At 38.3% G+C, this 24,673-nt stretch overlaps 2 protein-coding genes across 2 annotated transcripts in view; both read left to right on the top strand.

Moving 5' to 3' along the window:
• The window catches only part of chrm3a (cholinergic receptor, muscarinic 3a), an 86,053-nt gene extending 73,471 nt beyond the window's left edge, over window positions 1–12,582 (top strand). Inside the window, exon 3 of the mRNA XM_075484819.1 lies at window positions 8,765–12,582. Within this exon, the coding sequence (XP_075340934.1) occupies window positions 8,784–10,733 (1,950 nt within the window). The 5' untranslated portion in view covers window positions 8,765–8,783 and the 3' untranslated portion in view covers window positions 10,734–12,582. The remainder of the gene's footprint in view (window positions 1–8,764) is intronic.
• A 3,223-nt stretch (window positions 12,583–15,805) lies between these two features.
• Window positions 15,806–24,673, top strand: part of fmn2a (formin 2a) — a 38,733-nt gene continuing 29,865 nt past the window's right edge. The window contains exons 1-3 of the mRNA XM_075478497.1: window positions 15,806–17,963; window positions 20,233–20,396; window positions 24,234–24,386. Coding sequence (XP_075334612.1) covers window positions 15,806–17,963; window positions 20,233–20,396; window positions 24,234–24,386 — 2,475 coding nt within the window. The remainder of the gene's footprint in view (window positions 17,964–20,232; window positions 20,397–24,233; window positions 24,387–24,673) is intronic.

Below are 24,673 nucleotides of genomic sequence, written 5' to 3'. Positions count from 1 at the left end.
TATATAGAACTAAATATAACCATAAATGCCATAAATGTAATGTTACATTTATAGTAGTTTTATTAGGTTTGTTTGAAACTAAAATAGCCTATTAGCATGCAATTTTATAGTTTCTGTTGATGGCAAAACTCTAGATATAATGGAGACATCTTACTTCTTTTAGTCTTATCCTCATTTCACATGTGTGGAACTACTTTTCACACCATTAATCCAGGGAGAGAATTACTATATGAATTCATAATTTGCAATAAAATACTTTATTACACATCAACTTACCTGATTCCTAACCTCTGTTGTGCCTGATCCTAATTTTGACACCAAATATGCATAACAATGAATAACAAAGAACTCTCTAAAGATTTTTTTAATTTAAAGGCGGGGTAGGGGATCTTTTTCTGGAACATTTTTTTACATATTGCTTGAAATACTCTTCACACCCTCATTGCAACCAATTAATTAAAAGTTTTGACACAAATATGAAAAGTTTTAGTGGCCTCTAGAACGTACAATCTAGGAAAAAGGTCCATTCACAATGATTGGATTCTGATGCCGTCTATCAAACTGCAATCTGCACCTTCGTGCTCGTGCGCGTTCATGTACTCTAGAGGCGTGCCTTCGGGGGGAAAGTGAAGAAAAGGGTTGGGACTTTTTACCTGTGTATTTTCAAAATGCAGCTTCGCTGGACTCAAAATCCAGGATCTCCTACCCTACCTTTAACCTCCATTTATGGTTATCATTGTGCAACTAAACACTGACCTGAAGTATGTGACAGTCCGTGAACCCTGGTCTCCTGTGTTAAGGTCAAGCACTTTCTTTAAACATCTATTTACTTTGGTCTCTTCTCTGCCTTTTCTGCACTGTAAGAAATGTTCACACACCTGATTCAAATCAATGCAGGCTTAACAGGCTTAACAATATTTTGAAGAGACCTATTTCAACTGAATCAGGTGTGTTGAAGCAGGGAAACATCTAAAACCTGCAGGACAGCTGCGCTCGAGGGCCAGAGTTGGACATACCGTTTGTAGACTGACTTGCAAAATAAAGAACCTCATGTACAGATTCAGTGGCTCAAAACTGAACTGTCCTAGATAAAACAAACAGTAAACAAAAAAGACAAACATTTTGGACAGAACTCAGAGTTTGCACATTGTAGAACTTTGTTACCAACCTGCTCTTAACACACCAAAGATCTCTCCAAGTGTCCAGTTTTGGTTTCAACTCAACAATGCTCTCACTCTGGCACTGTTCATAACCTCTCACTCTGATTGTTTTTTTACTTCCACACATTGTTATTTTACCAGACTAAGCTTGTGTCAGACTGCAGTCTGTTTACGGCTTGTGGTGCCAATGTAAGCAGGATTCAGACCACAGTAATCTGGATTGCGGCAAAAAAGACACCTCAATAAAAGCAGATCTCCTAGCTGCCACAGTCATAAAGGAGAATAAACAAGGTTAGGGTAGAATAATTATGCTGAGCTGCTTCCTGGTATTAAGGGACTGACGGGACTTCTTCCTTTGTACAGACGCTCCTGTTTTCTGAATCTCAGGGCAGAATAGTTTACACTGATCAAATTCAGTTTCCTTTTGAAGAGGAATATTTGCGCTTGATTACATAAAATGTTGCTATTTTTGCTCATGTATTCCTAAAACATCTATAAAATAAACAATTTAATCTGAGTTGGCTTAGAAATACAAGAAAATATGAGCATAGATATGAGTATTCGGGTACATGGCTGCAAATGTGCTTTTTTCCCCCTACAGTTTCTATTTAAGGAAAGCGATTATGTAAAGCAACATGGTTTTAAAGGGACTGGTGGTGTAAATTCTAATAGTGCAAACTCAAATGTCTTAGACTCTAACCAGTAATTATTATATTATATTATAAAAATTATAATATATTATAAAGTAATTATTAGAAAAGCCTGTAGTGCTTGCCTCTTTCAAATAAAACACTTTGGATGCTGTTTTCATGTTGGCATAATGGTCCCAAACTAACATGTTGTACCTGTTGCTGCACCTGCACTTTCCATAACCATTCCTCATGCTTTCATTGCCCTGTGCGTCTAGTATTTTGACACCAGACTGTTCTGAGCACTGCCTTGAGTAGAGGCTAAAAGCTACCTGGGAGCTTCCCTGGGAACTACACAAATTTACATTGTTTCTCTGTTTTAATTTTTTCTGCCTAATGAAATGCTGAAATAGCACTTTAGTGTCCAATGGTTGCCATAACAACTGAAATCACTTATTAACTGTGTGGCATATACTCAGTGAAGCCTGGACTTCACTGTCTGTCCATTACTGTATTTGTTTCAATTATCAGCGCTGAGCTATTACACAAATAACATTTTACCAGTTTTTACGAGGGTTGTTTGAAATTCAAGCTGCCAGAACAAGGATTGTCCTCAGATTGTACAGTGTGGACGCTATCTTTCCTCTATCTTTTAAAATTCATCTTATCAAAAAGAAACAAAAACTTTATGGCTCTTTCAGCACCATAGAAATGCAAGCTGCATCCTGCATTTCAGGATATCAGGAGGATATCAAGATAAAATAAATAACATTATTAACTAATGCTTGTTATTTTGGAAAAATACATCAAATTGAATGTGTAAAATTAATATTTTGTGGCAATTATTTATAGTGATGTAGTTATTATTATGTATAGACACATTTATTAACAATTTAATTCTAAAGATTATAAACACAATCAACATAATGCATATTTCTGCAATATCAAGCAAATGGTTATAAACGCTGTTCTGAAAGATTTATACACTCATCTAATCCTTTATTTCATACTAGCCTGGTACCCTGAGATGGCTCCCAAACATATTCTGTTTATGTACATTTTTATAAGTAAATATAATTATATATATATATACATTTTAATCAATTTGGAGGTGACAGTTTAGTTAAATAATCCACTTGTAATGTTATATTGAATTTTGTGTGTTACAGCGAATGCCAAACTCTTCTGCTTTTAAGGCCCTGAACTTACATCCTCTAGCCTCTTATTCATGCAAGCAGTTTATCTCTCGGGTGGAAATTGTAGACACTGTCACTAACATTGAAAATTACTTTGAATAAGATAATTCCTATATGGAAGTACACTGAATGCCTACTGACAAGAAAGCAGACCACAAGTAAATTGGAAGACTGGAAATATCTTAAGAATTAACTTCTATCCATGTATCTCAAAATTATTAGGTGTTCATAGAATGGTTTTAGAATCTTTTTAAAGGATCTGTAGCTCAACGGCTGATTCTACTTGTTCATTCACAGCTACTCCTCGAACTGCATTTGATGATTATTGGCCATGGTTGCCCTCTACCACTGCATGTTGCATTCATCTTTATTCAGAGAAGGTGCTCTAAAGACTTCACATAATAACGCCCTCACTTAAGATTTGCCTCACTGGTAATCTGTGAACTTTAAAGAATTGATGTAAAGTGTTGCTCATGTACTCCAACAAGTCCATCTTGTGCCAAGAAAGCACTAAATGCTTGTTCTGTCGGTACTGAGCACCTGACAGATGGCCTCATGCTGTTTCACAGCCCCTTCCACCGTCTTCTGGCAGCAACACCATCATCATCAGCCTGTGACAGATTTAGCTCATCCTGAGTAACTACAAAAACCGCTTCTTCCCCAACCCACCTTCAGTACATACATATAATGAAAACATATTGTTAGAATAAAAAACATCTATTTATTTTTCCCATATTATATTTAACAAACCAGGAACAATGGACATTGAACAGTCCTGTGCAGATATATCATTGTTTGTTGTCTCTGCCTGTATTTTGGCATAACAATGTAAAAACCAACCTCTGTGGGATTTGAATATTTGAAATATTTACATTACTTCTCTGATGTAAGGTAGGGATGGGGAGACCTGTGCTTTGTGTACTGCTGTAGGAACTGTGATGTATGTGAAAAATCACTAAAACTGGGAGCTTGCACTTTAATCAGCACCTTCAAGCTTTCTTTTGAAAAGTTTTCTTTTCCACCCTCCGGAGCATTGAAGACTTAATTTCCTGCCTTTATTTGAAGTTTCAGGCACCAGTTTGTGCCTTTTCAGCATCAGTTTATGATAGACAAATCTTTTGCAATGGAAAAGACAATATTTAGACACCACATGACAATTAAGAATTTCAGCTTCTCTCTTATTGAGTATTGAATAGTTTTTGCGCTGTAAATACAGTTTTAATGAAGCTGAATCAACACACTTAAATCTGATTACTTTGCCTCCTCTAATGAGAAATTTACTGCTTTAAATGTGGATGGGGAACTGTTCACATCACTGATAAAATCTTTTATTTTCACTTGAATACATTGCATGTGCTTCAGAGAGGTTGCTGCTCATTGAAATTAACACTTTTACCCAAAGGCATGTGGCTGCTCCCTGGGAAACTAAAAACCAGAGTACTTTGGTTCTTTAGGACAGACATTGTATATGCGATTGAGGTAATATCACTGGGAAACAACTATTGATTTATTCCTGCTGACTTCCACCACATGTTGTTTCTCCTCTCGATGAGCATGTCTCTGTGTCGGTGTCTTTATCAAGGGAGATTTGGTCTACAGATTTATATGCCATCCAATCTTACAGCTGTTGTGCTTTTAATAATTTATAGATGATCCATATCAGATATTAAGGAGGGAAGAATGTACCAAATAGCATTTGCAAGCTTTCAGGGTTGTCTATTTCCTTCAGTCTACTTTTACCAAATGTGGTTATACATTACGTCATCTATTGCAGTACTTTTTACAGATGTAAGATAACACGCCTGGGTCAGAGAACTCCAGTTTGTGCTTTGCAGCAAGGCTGCCTCTCCACACACTGTAGACAAAATCAATAACTCTACACTGTTGTGGCACTACTTGCCAGATCACATTTCACCCTTAAGCAAGCACTCTCTCTACCTTCACCTTGAATGACCAATAATAGGCTTGCCATATCTATGATTGCTGTCCTTCATTGTGCAACACCACATTATCAAACTTTAGAGACCAGGAGAGGCCTTACTGAAAAGATTTGGTGGATTCTTTTCGACATAACAAATCTTTGATGAGAGCAAAACCAAGACGTTATTGCTTTTAACACATGGCTGGTGTCTTGACCCTCTCATATACTAGATGTGCCCTTTCCACAAGCAGGATTCTGCTTATTTTATGGAAATTCAGTACTGTCCAGCTTGTAATCACAAAAACATCCCATACATTGCCTGGATTATCCAAATATGTATGCATTCAGCGGTAGTCACTCTCTTGGAATTGCTAGTGTGTGAAATTTTGATATAATCTATGTCTGCAGTTGTTGATATATATTTTTTTCTTTCTACTTTGTATGTAGGGCCAAATTGTTTTTTCTTTTGAGTTTGTAGTTAAGTGTATTTCTGCCTTCTTTGGCAGAACACTCTTGAGTTCAGATTGCTCATGCCTGAGGTATTTTCGAAACAATGCCTGATTACAGAAAGTGTGAAAACTCCTTTCTGCTTCAGATGTCTTTCTGCCTGGGGCTCCAGCAAAACGTGCACATGTCGTAGATTAGAAATGGGTAAATAAAGTGTAGAATTGAAGATGAAGCAACATAAAAAATAAGCAGTTTGGCAATTCTTAGTATTCTTAATTGTGTTTTCAAGCACAGATACTGCTGATTAAGCCTCCATGACTGTATACACATATGAATAATGGTTAAAAAAAAAACATTTTTATCTCTTAATGAAAGGTATGTTGTGAATGTCATGGGTTCAACTTTAAGCAGCTTTACCTTTTATTAAAAAAGTATTTGTCACCATGGCTCATCCACTCACTCATATGCCTGTATCACAGCTCTGCTAAATTAGTTTGCTGAAAATAGAGACCAAATAGAATAGCAATCTGGCCTAGTCCCCCAATTTAGATAGATCCTTGGACCCAAGCTTGGATTGCGCTGTCAAACAAGTTCGGACAAAAGCCCCGAAATGCTGGGCAACAAATTGTGTTCCAATCCAGTAAATGAGTATTGATCTCTCTTTGTACCTGAAACCATCCCACCTATGTGCCTGGGAGACAAACTTAGTATACTATAGGGCCTAACACTGATACCATGATGGCATCATTGCACTAGCAGTTGGTTGCTGAGATCTAGCTCACATGTTTGAAAAGTATGTTGTTCTCAGTCGCATAGTTCTCCACTGGGGAAAAGCAAAATCAGCCTCCATCTGCTCCATCAGCCAATTTTTGTTCCCTGAAGGGTACAGATGGAAATTTCTGGGAGTTCAATCAGTAGAAGCAAACAGCAAAACATGCTTGATAAATATAATGTAGGATTATTTTATGTGTGGTATGATTTCATGTTGTGTAAATTCTTACATCAGGGGGACTCTCTTTCATCATTTTCCATAGGGTCCAGTGTTTTCTCCCCAGCTCTGCAAACCTTGTATGACTGTGTTCACCCAAACAAGACAATGAGTGTCTGCAATTCATTTTCATGAAAAGAAAAAGCTTCTATTTATTTTTATGAAATTATTCCTCCTATCTTCCTGTTTACAGTGAGTCTAGGTTGAAGATTAAAAATGGATTTCCCTGCCGTTTAAGCCTTTATCTACACACAAACATGTTTTTGCCCTTGTAAGCCAATTAAGAGATGTTGAACATTCATTAGTAACACATTGCTGTAGTAAAAGCTCAGTAAAATTTGCTTTGTGAAAAGTTTAAAGTCGTCTTTGTTCTCTTACAAGGCTTTTGATCTTGCAATAACGTTGCCTTTCTTGAAAGGTGTTGTTCTTTGAGATTTATGTAATTTGTCTTTTTTATTTGCTGTTTTTGTAGAAAATATTCCTCAACACAGTTATAATGTGCGCATGCATATACAGTGTGTTTCCATGCAGATGTGCTTCAAATTATAAATACTGGGAACTGTGTATCTACATGTATTGTAATATAAGTGGTATATGTGTGAAATGTGAAAGCATGCTATTCGTATATGTGCATGAATCCAGCAGGATCAGCAGGGGGCCTGCTGAATATAGTTGCACCGGAGTGCACTCAGTATTACAAATGACTATCAGACGCTGCTGGCTACTGGGGTTATTCAACAGCCCTGTGGGAGGCCTGAGACTCTAGGCACAGGTGCAGCACTCAGCTTCAAATGTTTCTCACTGTAGGATGAAATTCTGTGTGTGAGCGATTGTCATTTTATGTCTGTTTGTGAGAATGGGGTTTGTAGCCTTTTGTCTGGGTTAGAGGAGGGGTTAGATGTTTTTACTTGTGCCCATCAGTGGCAGGTTGTTGTTTGTTCCTTTCACACAGAGTGGCTCAGGTGAATCAGTGTTCTTAACAGCCTATTTTTTATATGTTTTCACAATAGTAGATAATCCATGTGTTGAGGCCCTGTGAGTGCTTGGCGACCTATCTAGGGTGTATCTGCCTCTTGCCTAGTGGCTCCAGCCTCCTCGCGGCCCTAAATTGGATTAAGTGTAGAAAATGGATGGATCGAGACATGGCTGGATGGATATGTTGAGTTTTCCTGAAATTTGAGACACATGTTCAGATGTGTTAGATGAGCTTAGGTACTAAAGCATTTTTCACTTTATCTCTTGAGAACACCATAGATTTTTAAAGTTTCTCATCTTTATGAATCTCAGCAAAATTTGGTTTGAATCACCTAGGGTCATGACTAAGACGTGGACATGGTTAATTGGGCATCATCTATCTAAATCTCCAGTCATTTCACATTCCAAATATAAAAAAACCCCACTTGTATATTACTTATTTTGGACATTTCAACATACACTGATTTATGACACCTTTGCTTCACTGACAAATGTCTTTTCAAATGGTTATGATATGTCAAACAGAAGAGCTATGTTATTTGTCTTCCACAGAAGCATCAAGTGTTGCTTGTTGTTAGCTCTTTTGGCTGAAATAAACAAAATTAGTTTTGCCTATTATGTCATTGCCTTAACTTGCAAGAAAACTATTACTTGCAAAGTCTTGGGTCTAAAGGATTCAATTCTTGCAATTTGCTTAGACACCAACAGTTGCCTTTTGCTGTTGTTTTTGTTCTTGCATCTCTTGTTTCTGCACAAGGAAGATGCACACACATCTACTTCTAATGTAAATTAATAAAGTAAATATAAATTATTTTGAGAGCTAAACTCAAATTGAATAGAATGTGCTGTTTTAAAGAAATTTAATCTTCTCATTGTTTTATCCATTATCAAGTACAGCTTCAGCAAAAAAATCAGGATCTATAATTCATTGATTACTTGCAATGATCCTGAATTTTAAAAAATTGAATTAAATTTCCTTTTTATCACTGTTTGCACGTGACGGTTTCTCTAACCAATTATTTACTTTTTTTGGGAAAACAAGAATTTGAGTGCTATTTCTATCGAACATATCCAAAATAAAAAGTTTCTTCCTTTTGTACTGAGAGCTGTCAAACATTGATTATTATGAGGTCAGGTTGTGTATGATACGTAGTTAACAGTTCATTAACATTAGGCATACAGATTGTCCAAAAAAATTAATTACAAGTCAACAAATTTGACCCTAACATCTTTGCCAGACTTGCACTTCCGAATTCGGTCTAACAGGTTTATAGCCTCACCTACTGGATATCAATAGGACTGTCAGTGACTAACCTTTCTCCATTTCATTCTCTTTTGTTACTTCACATCAATTTCTTCCTCTCTGCTGCTGTTTATCTGCGTGCCGTTCTTTTCCCCTCCCTCTCTCTTTGTCCCAGGTTAACTTATATTTTTGTCTCCCTTTGTAGAATATGCCAGAACATAACAATGAGCTTCAACAGCACAGACTCTGGTCTTCTCCTGACTGCCATCCCATCACCACCAGCACCCGGAGCCTACCCACCATCCAATGCCCTCCATCTAGGAGAAACTGAAGGAGCACCCTGGTTGGTGTTTAATGCACATTCTGTCAATGATTCCTCTTTCCCCAGCAAACTCTTAAATTTCACTTTGGCAAATGGGAATGAAACAGCTGCCACTGACTCCCTGGTTGGCCACCCTGTGTGGCAAGTTGTCTTCATTGTCTTGCTGACTGGTACGCTGTCACTGGTCACCATCATTGGCAACATTCTTGTAGTGGTGTCCTTCAAGGTTAATCGCCAGCTAAAGACAGTCAATAACTACTTCTTATTGAGCTTAGCAGTGGCTGACCTCATAATAGGGGTAATTTCCATGAACCTCTACACATCTTATCTTATAATGGGCTACTGGGCTATGGGCAACTGGGCCTGTGACCTCTGGTTGGCTATTGACTATGTTGCAAGCAATGCGTCAGTTATGAACCTACTGGTCATCAGCTTTGACCGTTACTTTTCAGTCACCAGGCCTTTGACTTACAGGGCCAAACGAACCACAAAGAGAGCTGGAATCATGATTGGCTTGGCTTGGTTTGTTTCTCTTGTTCTGTGGGCCCCAGCTATACTCCTCTGGCAATATTTTGAAGGTAAAAGGACAGTGCCTTCAAATGAGTGCTATATTCAGTTCCTCACAGAGCCCATAATTACATTCTGTACAGCCATGGCGGCGTTCTACCTGCCAGTGACAATAATGAGTGTTCTCTACTGGCGCATTTACAAGGAGACCCAGAACCGTTCAAAAGAGTTAGCTGGGTTGCAGGGTTCAGGGTGCCGCGGTGGAAAAGGGGGCAGAGGTGGGAATGTGGCTGGTGAGAGAGCCCGTTTTGTGCATCAGACAGGAAGTTCAAGAAGTTGCAGTAGCTATGAGTTGACCAGGTTGTCTAAGAAAAAGAGCACATGTCGAGAGCTGGTTGGACGCTTCCACTGCTGGCCTGGGGTTCGTTCCTGGAGACCTGGTAGTATCCGGCAAGGAGATGGCGATCCAGACCAGAGCAGTAGCGACAGCTGGAACAACAATGATGCTGCTGTGTCTTTGGAGCACTCTGGGTCCTCAGATGATGAGGACTGTGCAGGAGGAGAGATGATTTCCCAGAGTCATGCTATTTTTTCTATTGTTCTGAGCCTCCCTGGCATTAAGGCTGCCGTCAATTCTCAGCTCACCTCATGTGAGGATCTGGATGCAGCCTCAGAGGTGGATCCCCTCAGGGTAACAGAGTATAACCGAGACAGCATGTCAACTGTCACCACCAACACCACTGCCACCACTACACCTGAGGGAACAAACAGTACAGAAAATAGCTACCACCAACGCTTCTGCTCACGTAAGTCTCAGTCAATGTCTACCATTCAGGCAAACTCTAACCAAGAATTTCTGGACGGTACTCCAACAATCACTACAGCTGCCACTAACAGCACTACAACCAGCACAGCCACTAAGTCCCCTACTGTCCCAATGTCCTTCAAAGAAGCAGCTCTGGCAAAACGTTTTGCAGCCCGAGCTAGAACTCAGATCACCAAGAGGAAACGCATGTCCTTAGTGAAGGAGAAGAAAGCAGCTCAAACTCTCAGTGCTATCCTTTTAGCTTTCATCATCACATGGACACCTTACAACATCATGGTGCTGATCAATGCCTTCTGTAAAGTTTGCATCCCAGAGACACTGTGGGCGGTAGGGTACTGGCTGTGCTACGTCAATAGTACGGTCAACCCTATGTGCTATGCGCTGTGCAACAAGACTTTCCGCACAACCTTTAAGATGATTCTTTTGTGCCGCTGGGACCAGAAGAAAAGGAGAAAGCAGCAATTCCAACAGAAGCAGTCAGTGGTCTTCCACAGGAGGATTCCCAGGGAGTCCACGTAAATGACTGAAAGGTTGGATGGTTGATCGCAGAATCTAAAGATTGAACACAGGTCAAGGAAAAGAAAGAAGCCTCAATGTTGAGTTTCTTTTGAAAAGAGATCCTTAATGTCCTTCTCTGCTGTTATGTTCAAACACAGCAAACCTAGTTTGGTATGTGATTGTGTTGGTGGATCCATTGAACAAAGTTGTATAGCGTCTGAAGGTATGCCTAAGGTGAGGTCCAGAAACGAAAGCTTTGCCTTTCTCCTCGGAGAACTCTACTATTTCACACAAGTAAAGAGAAACTGAAGAGTGTGGAAAATAATTGTAAAGGGCTTTTAAGATTCATTGCAGGAGAACTGTTGAAGTGCAATTGACACAAATAGAAAGCATGTCTTTGTCAATGGGATGGGGATTCACATTTCTTATCATTTCCCTCTGTGGGTAAATAGATATGTAAAGTGCAGAGTGGTTTTGCATTCCAAACAAAACTCTATATCTGTAAGATGTCCCTGAAAGCCAAGGTAAAAACAATTTCATGTTCACAGGCCTCTACATTTTGCCGATTTGCAGTGGTATCTTCTTGACTGACATGTGTTTTTATCACAACTTACAAGAATTACCTTTGTACTTGGATATAGTTTTTCTGTGTCTAATGGAATATAAAAAAGTTCTTCAGTTGTGTCCTTACTTTCAGTCAACAGAGATTTGTTATTTTTGTGATATTCAGTTTTTTTTTTTTTTTAGGTATTCCAGAGATTTTGAGCCAGTCTGAAAATGATTCTTTTAATGAACTGAGTTGTGAATATTCTGTGTGGCACCACAGTCAGTGAACTGCTGTTGTGTTCAATGTGATTGTTGTGGTTTTATCTGGTGGAGACAATAAGTACATTGATTGTGTTTTGTGTACTTGAAGTTTTCTGTCAAAAGTAATGATTATACAATGATAATATTCTGTTAATGTGCATTTGGATAATTCTGACTTGCTACTCAATGACTGGTTTCACAAACAAAGAATCCCATTTTTTTAAAACAACGTATTTGCTTTTGCACCAGCCTTTAAATTTCTATGAAATTACTAAATTATGGAACTTTTTGTTAAAGAACAACCATCTTTGATACATCAATGGCGGCCTCTAGTGGCTAAAAGAAAGACCTGTACCCAGGTTGTAATGTTGCGAACGTCTATACTGTAGTAAAAAAAATTGCAAATTGTAACATAATTGTGCATCAGTTATTCACAGTCTGAGGCTATCTTGCTTATTGTAATGACTTGTACATGTCTGTCATGTAAAAAGGATGGCCACAATCATTGAAGGTATCATATTTGTAATTTAACTTCTTTTTTTAAATTAAGTATTTCTTCCTTGAAATCATTCTCAAGCCTTGCAGCATATGATTTGTATATACAGTGGATGCCTGTCTTAGTATACAGCATCATCTGATTTTCTTTTACAGAAAGTTGGCAAAAGCCACACACCAACCAACAACACTCAACATAAATAACATAATATATGAAGACTTTCTTTGAATTTTTATTTTGTCATGGACTTTGTATTATTCTTATCTTAAGCTGAGTCTTTTTGCAGTATTGCTATACCCAAATCTTTCAGTATTTATATCTATCGAAGATACTGAAGGCAAATGATAAATGTATGATGAAAAAGTAAAAAAAAAAACACAGTGGTCGTACTTAATGATATGAATTTGACTTATGTGTTAATCAGAAAAAAGAAAAACAAATCCCCAGCCTTTCAATTGTGGATATTTGCCTGCTTCGAACAGTGTGCTCCAGTGACCTGATAAATCATCATCAAAACAGGATTTATTTTGTACTTTGATATTGGGAATGTAAACTACCAAAATGATGAAGAGTTTGTCTCATTTTAAATATGTCAATTATACTATTATTTTAAGTCAATAAAATAAAGAAATTTAAAAAAAATGTTTTGACAATTTATGTGTTTTGTGTGTCACACTAGCAAAATTCAGGTAATTGATATTTATTGGGATTAGCACCGTCGCCTCACATCAAAAGGGTTCCAGGTTCAATTCCCAGCTGTTGCCTTTCTGTGTGGAGTTTGCATGTTCTCCCCGTGTATGCGTGGGTTCTCTCCGGGTACTCCGGCTTCCTCCCACCAGCCAAAAGCATACATGTTAGCTTAATTGGTGTCTCTAAATCGTCCGTAGGCGTGAGTGTGTGTGTGGTCATTTGTCTCGTTTGTCTCTGTGTGGCCCTGTGATGGACTTGCAACCTGTCGAGGATGTACCCCGCCTCTCGCCCAATGACGGCTGGGATAGGCTCCATGCTTATAGGGTAAGCTTTGTCACATAAGTCATTATTTTGTTTTATGACCCTACCCATATAGATCATTTCATAAAATGGGAAAAAATTTTTAGATTTTTTTAATTGCCATTAAATGGTGCCAAAAATCTTTACCCCAGCTTCATTGTCAGTTATGTATGTGGTTATCAATTGCTGTTGTGAGATATATTGACATGCTTCACTATGAAATCTAATTATTTTTTATACGTTCAATTTTATACGTTCGTTTATACGTTTATAATGTAAAATTACTGGCCTGTCTGTAACTCAGAGAACATCTGCAGCCTCCATGATGATTATGACCATTTTATGTCAGCGCAGGGTCATTATAAAGCAGTGACGTTTTTACCATTTAAAAGGGGGGCATTGTATTGCATTATATTCTACATTATATCAACTCAGGGGAGACTTTTAATAGAAGGAACTTACAAGTGAGGAACACATCAGGATACATTTTGGTCCAGGACCTCAACCAAGGACAATTTACCATGTGAATTTGGGTAATTGAAAATTGAGTCAACAACTTCTGATCTGAAGGATGAGAACTGTACCTCCTGAACTGCAGCTGCCTCATTTTAAAATCAATCCTGATTCATGAAGCTATTTCCACATTCACATGTGAAAGGCCCCACAACATTCAAACTTTCTTTTGGATTTTTGCTCCTAGTCACAAAACTGCTTCTTCGAATATTGCATATAGAATAAGAATAAATATATCTATTTGATACTTATCAAGATGTTCTTTATTAAAGATTATTTTTGACATTTGAGTTTAAAAGTAATGACTGAAATTGGGAAGTAGTACAGACATATTTCGTATGTGATGGTTTCACCACTCTACTAACTATTATTATATCAATATTGTTTAATATATTAAAAACTATTTTCCTTTTATTTTTGATGACTTTAACATTATCTATGTAGTTGAATTAGCTATATCCAGTCCACAGGAAACCTGTAGTTTTTTTCTTAGGTCACTGCTCTGTCTTCTGCTGGGTGGACACAGCTGAAGCTCATTAGCTGATTGGAAGGATGGACTTCAAAGTGACAGCGAGGCACACCAAATCAAAAGTGGAACATTTGGACTTGTGAAGCTGAAAGCATTGTCTTGCTTTCTAATAAACATGATTCCTGTGTCACTGTTTAACAGTAAAATTCTAATTTCAACTGCATAAACACAAGAGTGTTTGTTGACTTGTTCACTTTTCTGTATGCTCTCGTGATGAGGCCTGATGAAGTTAGTGAGGAGAGTCTCAGACAGGGCTAAATGCAAGATGGCCATGGAGACTAGACATGTGATGAGGAAAATACCAACTTCATGTGACCCATGGCTAAGGAGCGGCTCATAGGCGAAAACAAACACCCATTTGTGTGGTTTTCCTCAGTCTGTACTAAACCAGTGAAGAGAACCCACCAGTCAGGCAAGTACACTGCAATTTGAATTATGCAAAACATATCTAACAGAGAAGTTTTTCCTACTTTTTTGCTATGTCAAGTATACCTTTGAATCCTTTTTAAAATTGCTGTTAACGTTGCTCACTTGTCGTGTCAAAGTGAAAGTCATATTTTCTGTTGGACTGATTGAAGGACTGTTTAAGATGTCCAGCTCACTAGCTATTTGTGTTTTTGAGGAAACACACTTTAATGAATGTGTGAGTACATCATTTTTTAGAGCTGTATTTTTAGTAAGGATCCTTAAATCAAGGAGACTTTATGATTAGAGATATCTGTATCGTTACTTTAAATATATTTGGTTTGACTCTTAAACAAAAAAGGAAAACTTTACAATTGCGTTTAAGTGGCCCAACTGAAGTTAATCAGAAATGTTATAATGCTGGGTCAGACACCAAAAGTGATCACTTGCTCGAAAATGTAAAAATGTAAGTAATGGTTTGAGATGATTTTTTTAAGACAAACCTTTCCACTTGGAAATAAATTAGTTTCAGGATGATCTGATTTTCTTTTCTATTTTTAGTTAATCTGACATTTTTCTGGATTAATCAATTTATTTTATGAAACCTCAGAAAGAAAACGGCTGTAATTTTTGGAATTTCTTTTTAATTTGCTGCCTTTTTAAAGTTTTATTTGTGCTTCGTCGTCATTGCTGAGCAGGATTTGACCCACGCCCATGTGATCATTTATGCCCGTGCAACATATTTTTGTATTGGTTTCCAGTTTTAAACCTCCAAAGCTAACTGCAACTGAAAACAATAGGTAATAGATGCAGTAACGGGAGATTTTGTGTAGTTTTTGTGTATCCTACACCTTAGGGTACAAATCTGCACCGTAGGTTCTGCGTATATCTTATTATGAAGCAAAAGTCCGATTCAATTCTCCAAAGATTGACTTTTTAACTCAATAACTATGTTGGTTTTTTTTTGCTCTCTTTCAGTGCTATTAATGTTTTTTTTTTTCAATTTGTCCCTTATTGTTAGAAACAGGACATTTAAAAACAAAAAAAAATCTATTGATATTCCAATAAAATGACTCTTTAAGAAATTCCAGGAACAATCAAAAACAGTTTGAGATGATTACACTTTATGTACAAATAATTCATGAATTGATGGAAATGTTAGATAAAAGGTCAAATTTAAAACTGTATCAAATCAAATTAATGGGCAGGTTTGTTCAAATTTTGGCATATTGTCTCCTCTCAGCTCTTCTGAAAATACAATAAATATAAAACAAGTCAGTAAGATTTTGATTTCTCCCTTTTCTTCAGCCTGTGCAGATCTGCACCTTTCTGGATGAAGCCAACGTGGTCATAATGCACACTATTAAGACAGTTGAGACTCAAGTGCCCTTCCTAAAAGAAAGTTTCTTTACTTCCACCTTCAAAGGCAGGAGGAAGAGCAGTGTCACACACATCCTGCATAAACAACAGCACTCACTTCTTGGTCAACAACAGTGCATTTTAGAGCACCAGCAACAAAGTCCGCAGCAGTTTAATCCATGTCTAGTTGAAAATGGAGCAGGGCAGCGAACTCCTGAGCATCAGCGGCTCGCTCGCTCGATCAGCAGTCCGTTATGCAAGACACCCGAGCTTGCAAGAGCAGATGGGGAAAGGAAGGAGGGGCAAAAAGAGAGAAAGGATCACAGATCAAGTGAGGATGTGCAGGGGAGGGGAGGGGAGCCTGCAGCTGTCAGTACCAGTCCCCTCCTCCTTTCAGCATCAGCAGTGCTGGGGGAGCCAGCATCATCCTCACAACTGCCATTAACTGTGGTGGGCAGACAGCAGGGCTTAGCTAGCTCTGGGAAAGCTCTGACTAACATAGGACCGTCAACAACCGCATCCAGTGAGGATACCCAGCATGCCCAGCACCGACCCCAGCAGCATGGCCTGTTAGCCAAGGGTGTTCGCCTGCTCAGGAATATGGGAAATCAGGAAACCAAGCAGAAGAAAGGAGGAGGTGGTGGAACAACAGGGGATGTCGCCTGTGATGGTGAAGCTGACGAAAGAGAAGTGGACAAACAATCTAAGAAATCCCACAGTAAGACAAGTAAAGGAGGAGTAGAACACAGTGGTAAGAAGAAACCAAAGGCAGAGTCGAAGAGTTCTATGTTTTCTGGAATGAAGATCAGGAAGAGTTTATCAAAGGTGAAAGGTTTGTCCAAGGATGACATGTTAGAAGATGCAAGATCTGGACCTGTTGGCAGAGCTCAGCTAAAGCCTGGTGCAGAGGCGAGCCAGTCTGCTGATGATATAGGCATGCTATCAGATGTCGAGGGGGATCTCAGCCATTTGACCGCAGACAGTCAACACTCTGTGGCGGAGTTTGTCCGAAAGACTAGCTCTGGGTCAGATGCTGACCTATACAGTTTTCACTCGGCTGCAGCTGAAACTGAAGACCTGCTTTCTGATATCCAGCAAGCCATTCGAGATCAGGGTGTGGTCAGTGAAAAGGTACTGGAAGTTGGGCCCAGCCCCTTAAATGGAGGGCCGACCTCTGAGACAGCCATAGCTTCCCAGCTGTGTCATCTGGACAAGGGGCCATTATTTTCATCTGTTGGTGGAGAAAGTGTAGCTCAACAACTAGAGTCTAAGAAAACAGAGAACGATAACGGTGACATACCCATATCAAGAAATTCATCCGCTGAGAGTGGTCCACCATCTTCAGCTCTTGATACTGAGAGAAGCAGTGGCAGCATTTTCCCAGAGACTAACAGCACTTACAGCTTCCAGGACACTACTGCCACCACCACCCCCTCATATGAGAGTGCTGAGGAGCCCCAGGATGACCTGGAGAGCCCAGTTCTGCGTCTTCAGCAAACTCAAGGAAATCAGGCTTCACAAAACAAAATTATTTGTTTACCATCTGGCTATTTGGATCCCATGTTTGCAGGCACAGGCTCAATTGGGACTCACAAAAGTGCAAGCAGCTTGGACCTGTCTGTTGAGAGGGAGGATGAGGAAAATATGAGACGGGACTTTTTGTCCCTTACAAGGAGGAAGAGTAGTATGTCTATCAGCCATCTGACAGTAGACAGTCCCCCTGTTTCCCAGCCTAGATGGACATCTGCCAGCTCCCCCACGACTGTCAAACTCTACCCTCCAGTCCACCCCTCTTATGTTAAGACAACCACACGACAACTTACCTCTCCAGTTGGTTCCCCACTTACCAGTCCCAATGTGCCTCGAAAAACTGATAACACAGTTGAGTCACTGGAATCCAGCAGAGCTGAAGGGTTACTGAAGCAAAAGCAGAGGTCTTGCTCTATCGCTGGGCCCCACAGTGTCTCTGCTGACTGGTCTGAAGAAGTAGATGAGCTGGGAAGAAATGACAATTCAGTGGCTAAATTCCCAGAGCCGGAACCCTCAGAAAAGAGTAGCATAGGTGGAATCTACTGGACTTTGGGCTCCAAGAGAGCACATTATGGAAGGAAAACCTCAGCTTCAACTGCACCCTACCTGGATGTCTTCTCTGGTGAGTCACATATGAAACAAATTAATGATAATATCATAACAATGGAAAAAAAACGAAAAAAAACATATTTATTTGTGGACACCCTCCCTGATTAATGCCTAATATTAGAAACAACCATGTTATCACTTAGCAACAGGAGCACATTCTTGTTACACTGGATGGTTCCCACTGACAATGTTAATCTAAAAGGTCACATATATTGTCTTATTTAGAATATTAAAGAGTCCTAAATTATATTTAAAAAGATGTACAAAGTATTTAGTAACTTGTGAGGGACTGCTTCTGTCTGCATATTGTGTATATGGAGAAACAGCTATACCTATGTTTGTAATGATAAACGCATCACTCGGTATTACTAATAGTTTGACAATAAAGGAGGTCTGGTACACAAAGGAATGACAATATGTCCCTGCATATTTGCTCTAATTAATGTGAGCGATAAATTCTTTGTGTGGTCTTATTGCCAATGAAGTAAACATGGAATATGAATAATCTTACTTTTTAAATCTTGCCTATCTTAATTCATTTATAGACTTGTCTGCTAAAAATAAAGAAAACTTAAAGATAATGTAGTCTATAATTTATTCCTACATTTGCTGGGAGGCCCCAGTAGGTCAGATGTGACTTTTATTTGAGGACCTTCAACCTCATTGTAACTATATTAAATGATCATTCAATAGCATTGTGAACACATTATGATGATCACTTCTGATTTTTACATTTTAATGACCTAAGTATGATACAAATCATTACAGCAGGGATTTTAACATTATGAGGTTAAAGAAGAATGGCTCATGAGAACAACGATGAATCAGTAAAGGGTTCTTTGCACTCTCCCACTCCGTCCTCCTTTGTGTTGTGGGGCCTTTTAAGAGCTCAGCTGTTGTCTACTGTCTGTGCTCATACATCAGGGAGACAAAGCTGCAGCAGCACCCACGGTGATGCCATCCTCCGATTCCACTGGCTCAGATATAAACACACACATGAAGTCACACAGACGGATTCATACTGGGTAGTTGTGGATGTTAAACACAAGTGACAGTTTGTCTGCAGGACAAAAAGAAGTCATGGGATGAGATCCATTTGAATTTCATCAGGTGAACTCACTGTGACCAAACAATGGAGATACACTGCATCTTAGAGCCACATTGAAATTTACATTTTGCCTTTGTATAGGACAGCATAATGATTTAGCATGTTTTTATAACACACATTCACAGCCTTTTTTAACACTCCATGTGATATTGATCAATTGAATTACTTTTCCAGGTCACATCTGACCATTTAGGGTTGAGAGAGAGAGAAGATGAAGAAGAAACATTCAACTGTCAAACAAGTAACAAAAGCTTTCCTGTAAATGACATAACAAAAGCTACATTTGAAGTGATTGACAGTATGTCAAAGCTTAAAACTTAGTTAAGTTGGTCAGAAGCTTGAAGAATTTATCATGCACTGTGAATCCTTTCAAACACGAATACAAAAAAAAGAAGGGAAATCATCCAAAATTTTCATTCATTAGTGCTTTTCAAACACTTGTAAACTACTCAAACCAATATCCACAGGGCCGTGAGTCATGGGGCTCTATTAATTGATGTGATGTTGTCCCCTGAATCACATGCTTTACAAAAAAGGGAGGGAAAGTCGAGCTCATCCTACAGCATTACCAACCGACTGCAGTGTTTCGGAGACTCTTTCAACACTGGCTGTGTTTTTGCTTTAGTCTCCAAATTCACATTGTCAATATATACAGTCAATATTTTTCCAACCCCTAAAGATCCTGCTGCTCCTCAAGAAGTCAAGACTCTTTATAGTCTTAGATCCAAACCTACCCAGGAGCTCTGGGGTGAAAACTAATTTATCATAGTTCAAACTTGCTTCTTTTTACTCTGTCATAGAACCAGAGTCTGCCAACCAGGACAATATACTATTTTCCATGTGATTCTGTATATTCAAATGTAGAGTTAACAAGCCCTTTACCCACAGTAAGTATAAACCACATTTTAAACCACAAAGTTTTAACACCATCTCTCTTCGTCTACGTGCAAATGGTGTGAGCAGAGTTTGCCCATGTAGGTGTTTAATTATCACATCTAAATCTGAAACATGCAAAACTCTGCCCTGATTAACATGAGGTGTTTTATAGTGATTGTTCCTCAACTTAAACATATAATATGTTATAGTGAGATTCAATATTTCTTTAGATAAATAGGAGTACAGATTAAGAATTGAAATTCTTAGCGGGTTCAAACTCCTTCTACTCTGTTGTCAGGTCGTACTCTGTTGGACAGGCTTTGTTTGTTTCATGGAGATGGGTCTACAGAGGAGGAAGCAAAACAGATGTGTCTCCGAATGCTGGTCTACGGTCTGCTGCAGCCCTTCACTGACAGCACCACAGAGCACCACAGTGATGGCACCGTCTCAGCGGTCTTTAATGTAAGTAGCCTCCCTTCACCATCTGCCATTACACTTGTTTTACAAAACTGACGACACACAGTAAGTTTGTCTGCATCAGCTCAGCCCAAGCTTGAAGATATTGTGATTAGGTTTTCATTCGAAGGAATTTATTGGAGCAAGTACTTTACATTCTCAGTGTGCATTCATATTTATGTGCTGAAACTATATGAATTAGCAATTTTAAAACATTTTAGATATTAACAGGCTAGAACTTGATTGTGAAAATTATGATTCTTAATAAATGCTTATTTAGCAAGATGTGTAGTATATTGCTGGAAGGAAATAATTCCTCACTTGCCTCCTTGTGTTTCAGATTGTGAGAAAATAAAATTTGAGCTGATGAGCAAAAAACTAGCATATGCTAGGGACAACAAAAATAAAATAAAAAAACTACAAAGCTGTTTGCAGTCCTCAGCTAAGAGCAATATGTTGTGCAAATGTAATCTGGTACATTTTTACTGTGATTCATGTCAGAGATTTCATCTCGTTACCTGATGAGCAGTGATGCATGTAGACAGAGAGACTACGTGAAAGTTGATTTCATGAATCTTTAATTTTCCATTCCAGTAATGCATTGCTCAAACCTTATCATGCATGCATCACATCCCCCTGCAATGTTCACCATGGCCTTTCTCAGACCCATTTTATCAAGTCCCCTTGAAGCTGATTCATCCAGCTGTACATCATTTTGTTGTGCTGTAGCTTTACATTAAGAATTACTTTTGAAAAATATAGTCGAATCATGTGGCCATCCATCTATTTAATTCTGTTGAGTGCATACTTGCTCACATAGATTAATGTGATCATGTCTCAGAGGAGAAGAAAATTAAAATGGTCATTACAGTGTGAAACACTGAGACTAGTTTGTTTCTTATTACAAATTCTACCCTCACACCATATCTGAACAATTATTGCATAGTTTGCTATGACTTTTTATACAGGAATTCACATGCTAGCTACACAGTGTAATACCCTCTCAGATGTAAATGCACAGACATTCGCATACTAATGCACTCCATGGTCCATTAGTGAGCAAATTAAGACAAAACCAGATAATCTAAGGTCTAAAGCTGCTTATTATAGTTTCACAGCTATCAAATAGTCACATGTTGTTGCTTGCATACTGCACAATCAAAATAGGCCACTTTTTGATGTGCAAACTGCCATGCAACAGTTACATGAGTATGCACATTCCTTTACAAAAGGACTGCATGAGGCACTCGTCCATGTTCAGGCATTTTCTCTCATGGCTGGATTAATGGCACTCCCTTTGACACTAAATCTCGCACACACATGTACACAAATGTATGCTTGAGTAGGCCATCTGCTGACCATGTTATGTAACAACTCCACGTGCCTAGGGCTCAGGCTGCCCTTCCCCAGCAAAAAGCTGAACATGTCAGGATTGGGTGGAATTGTCCCTGCTCTGTCTTGCCCTGAAGTCCTGCATTATTCAACTTGACCATGAATAACCTTTTGCTGCCTTGTTCTCTATTCTCATCTTTCATCCTTTGTCTTCCATCTTGCTTCCTAAATATGAATGTCTTTACTTTCATAGTTATATTTTGATGGAGTGAGTGTGATATGCGAGTGCGGTCTTCCTTGTTTTACATAGAGCCTGAAATTAAATTCCTTTACACCAAGTGCCCTCCTTAACATTTGGCATTATTAAGCTGAGGAATATCCAATGGTTTACATGAGTTTGAGCACTGAAAGAAACACTTGGAGAACATTTGTGTCTGTTGGGCAGTGTAAGGCAAATTTTTCTGAAAAACAGTAGGCGTTCTTGCTCATATGATTTGTCCATATACTTATACTGAATATATTAAACCAATGGTCTACTTAGGATAGCCATATTTAGCCATACATCTGTTATTCCAATATGTTTTCTAAATAATTAGATAACATGTTTACATATGCTCAGCCCCATGTTTACATAAAATGTGCATGTTTGCTAAAAGGACAGTGAGCACAGTTTTACAACTGACACCATTTGATGATAATAATAATAATACATTTTATTTATAATGCACTTTACATTTACAACAAAAGTGCTACAGTGGGATAAAAGACAACTATTAAGATCAAAAGCAGGGACAGTAAAATGCAAATGAAATACACAAATAAAAGTAGTGAGTCCATTAAATGCAAAAAGAAATAAAAAAAACAGGACAGAGCATTTAAATTGAGATCATTAAAAACATTGGGTAAAAAGAAAGGTTTTCAGGCCTATTTAAATGTTTTTAGTTTGTTTTTTAAAGTGTTTAGTTTTAGATGCACTGTTGAGTTTATCATGAATGACTGTCACAATATTTGTGTACCCTGTCGTGTCGTATTCTTAAAACAAATGCTGTACCATTGTATCAATCTAAATGTCAGATTTATTATACTCTGTAGAGTATAATAAATCTGCATGGATTCCAAATTTCAGGGATAAAATTAGCTTATTTTCAACTATTTGCATAAGTGCATTTAGATCTGATGGCAATTTCTCCTTATTTGTGCACAAAAGAACTCTTAGACAGTACAGAGATTAAGTGAAAATTTCACCAATAAAGCTAGCTCCTCTCTCTCTGCAACAGGTTTCTTGTCTTTTAAAATGGCATTTTCTGCCAGGAAAAGTGCTGTTGTGTAGAATCACTTCTCCTGTTTGATTAGCAGAATATTATCTGCTGTAAAACTCAGTGTTCAGACAGGAGCATTTATACCCTTTTGTAATGCTACCAGCCACAATTCCCGCAAGTGTCTCAGCAAATGGTTGCAACAGATCTGAAAATCAAAAAGTACTGCTTGTTTTTCTAAAGTTACATTTTGTATTCCAACTTTGTAACGTAACTTAAACCTTTCTTTACCAAGCAGTTCCTTCTGCACACACTCGTGCGGACTATTGCCTAACTGTAACAACTCACCTGCCTTATGTCATCAGAATGAAACTTTCCCTGTTACAAGTCTTCAGCTGAGCTCCTCACAGTCATGTTATCAAAAATGTATGACAATCTAAGCGTGTCACAAATGTAATTTGTAACTGTGTTTTTATCACATTGAAGCTGTTTAGTAGTTTTCTGTTACTGTGTTCTCACCCAATGAGAGTCTGATTGCAGACTTATGTTCCTGTCAGTATTTTCACCCTCAAAAAGAACATAAAAATGGAAATGTTAGGAGATATCAGCTTTATCCTTCATGGTGATTAAAAATATTAGTATTTGTGATGCATGCCTAATGGTACAGTTAAAAGATTAAGCAGTAATCCTTGAACTATGACCACATAGTGACAAACTTTAACGTGTTTCTGCACATTAAAACATCTCTGCATTCAAATGTCCATGCGGTAATGAGATGAACCACCTGAACAAAGAGGGAGGATGGAGAAGATCTGCAGGAATATTTTGAGGGTTTTTTGGGTTTTTTTTTTTTCTTTTTTTTTTTTTTTTTTTTTTTTTTTTTTTTTTTTAGGCAAAGGTTTTGTATCGTAGCATTGACACTGCTTGATGGAGGTGCAAATCATTTTGAAATGTTGATAAGAGTTCATGATGAAGCAGGGGACAATTGTTTTAAAATAATTTTACAGGCAGAATGGTTCATTTTCACTGAAAAGAGGAAAATGTTGCGGTTGTAGTGCTTATTTTTCTTTGTTAGAATTCCTGCAGAGTCGAGTTTGATGTTGCTTTGAAACTTTTAGTTATGGCTGCATCCCGCCATGTTAAAGGCTACGAGTCCTTGGAGGGAGAAAAGAGTGACTCTGAAATAGAGTATAAAACTGACTACATTACTGTAATAATTGTATTGACATTTTCTTGTTTTCTAAACTATGTGCAGGAGGAGCAGCTGTACACCTGGGCATCTGTGGGCCTCCCAGTCTCCTCCCACTTGTGGGATCTCTATGGGGGGCGGACTGCAGGCAGAGTACAGCGTTTGAGATCCCCTTTGCATCGCTCATCAGCCAAAATCCCCGGTGCTCTGCACTTTCAGGTTGGTTACACCCTCTACTCATTAATAAATATTGTAAATCATGTTTTTTCCTATCTACAGAGGTGGAAAATTCCTCTTTTGAAAACATGTGGATGTAAAGATTTTCAGGTTTGCTGTACATTATATTAAAAGCTCCCACAAATCCTTACAATCTAAAGGAAATAAGCTTTGAATTAAACATTTTTACAAAACTGACTTGCATTTGGGTTGACATGAACTTTTTTTTAGGATTTAATAAAATACCATTACAACAAAATACTCAAATTTTAAACTAAATGGAGTAATAG

This window comes from Odontesthes bonariensis, chromosome 2, assembly GCF_027942865.1.
Source record: "Odontesthes bonariensis isolate fOdoBon6 chromosome 2, fOdoBon6.hap1, whole genome shotgun sequence".
Classification (NCBI taxonomy): domain Eukaryota; kingdom Metazoa; phylum Chordata; class Actinopteri; order Atheriniformes; family Atherinopsidae; genus Odontesthes; species Odontesthes bonariensis.
This window is presented reverse-complemented; position numbering and strand designations above follow the sequence as displayed.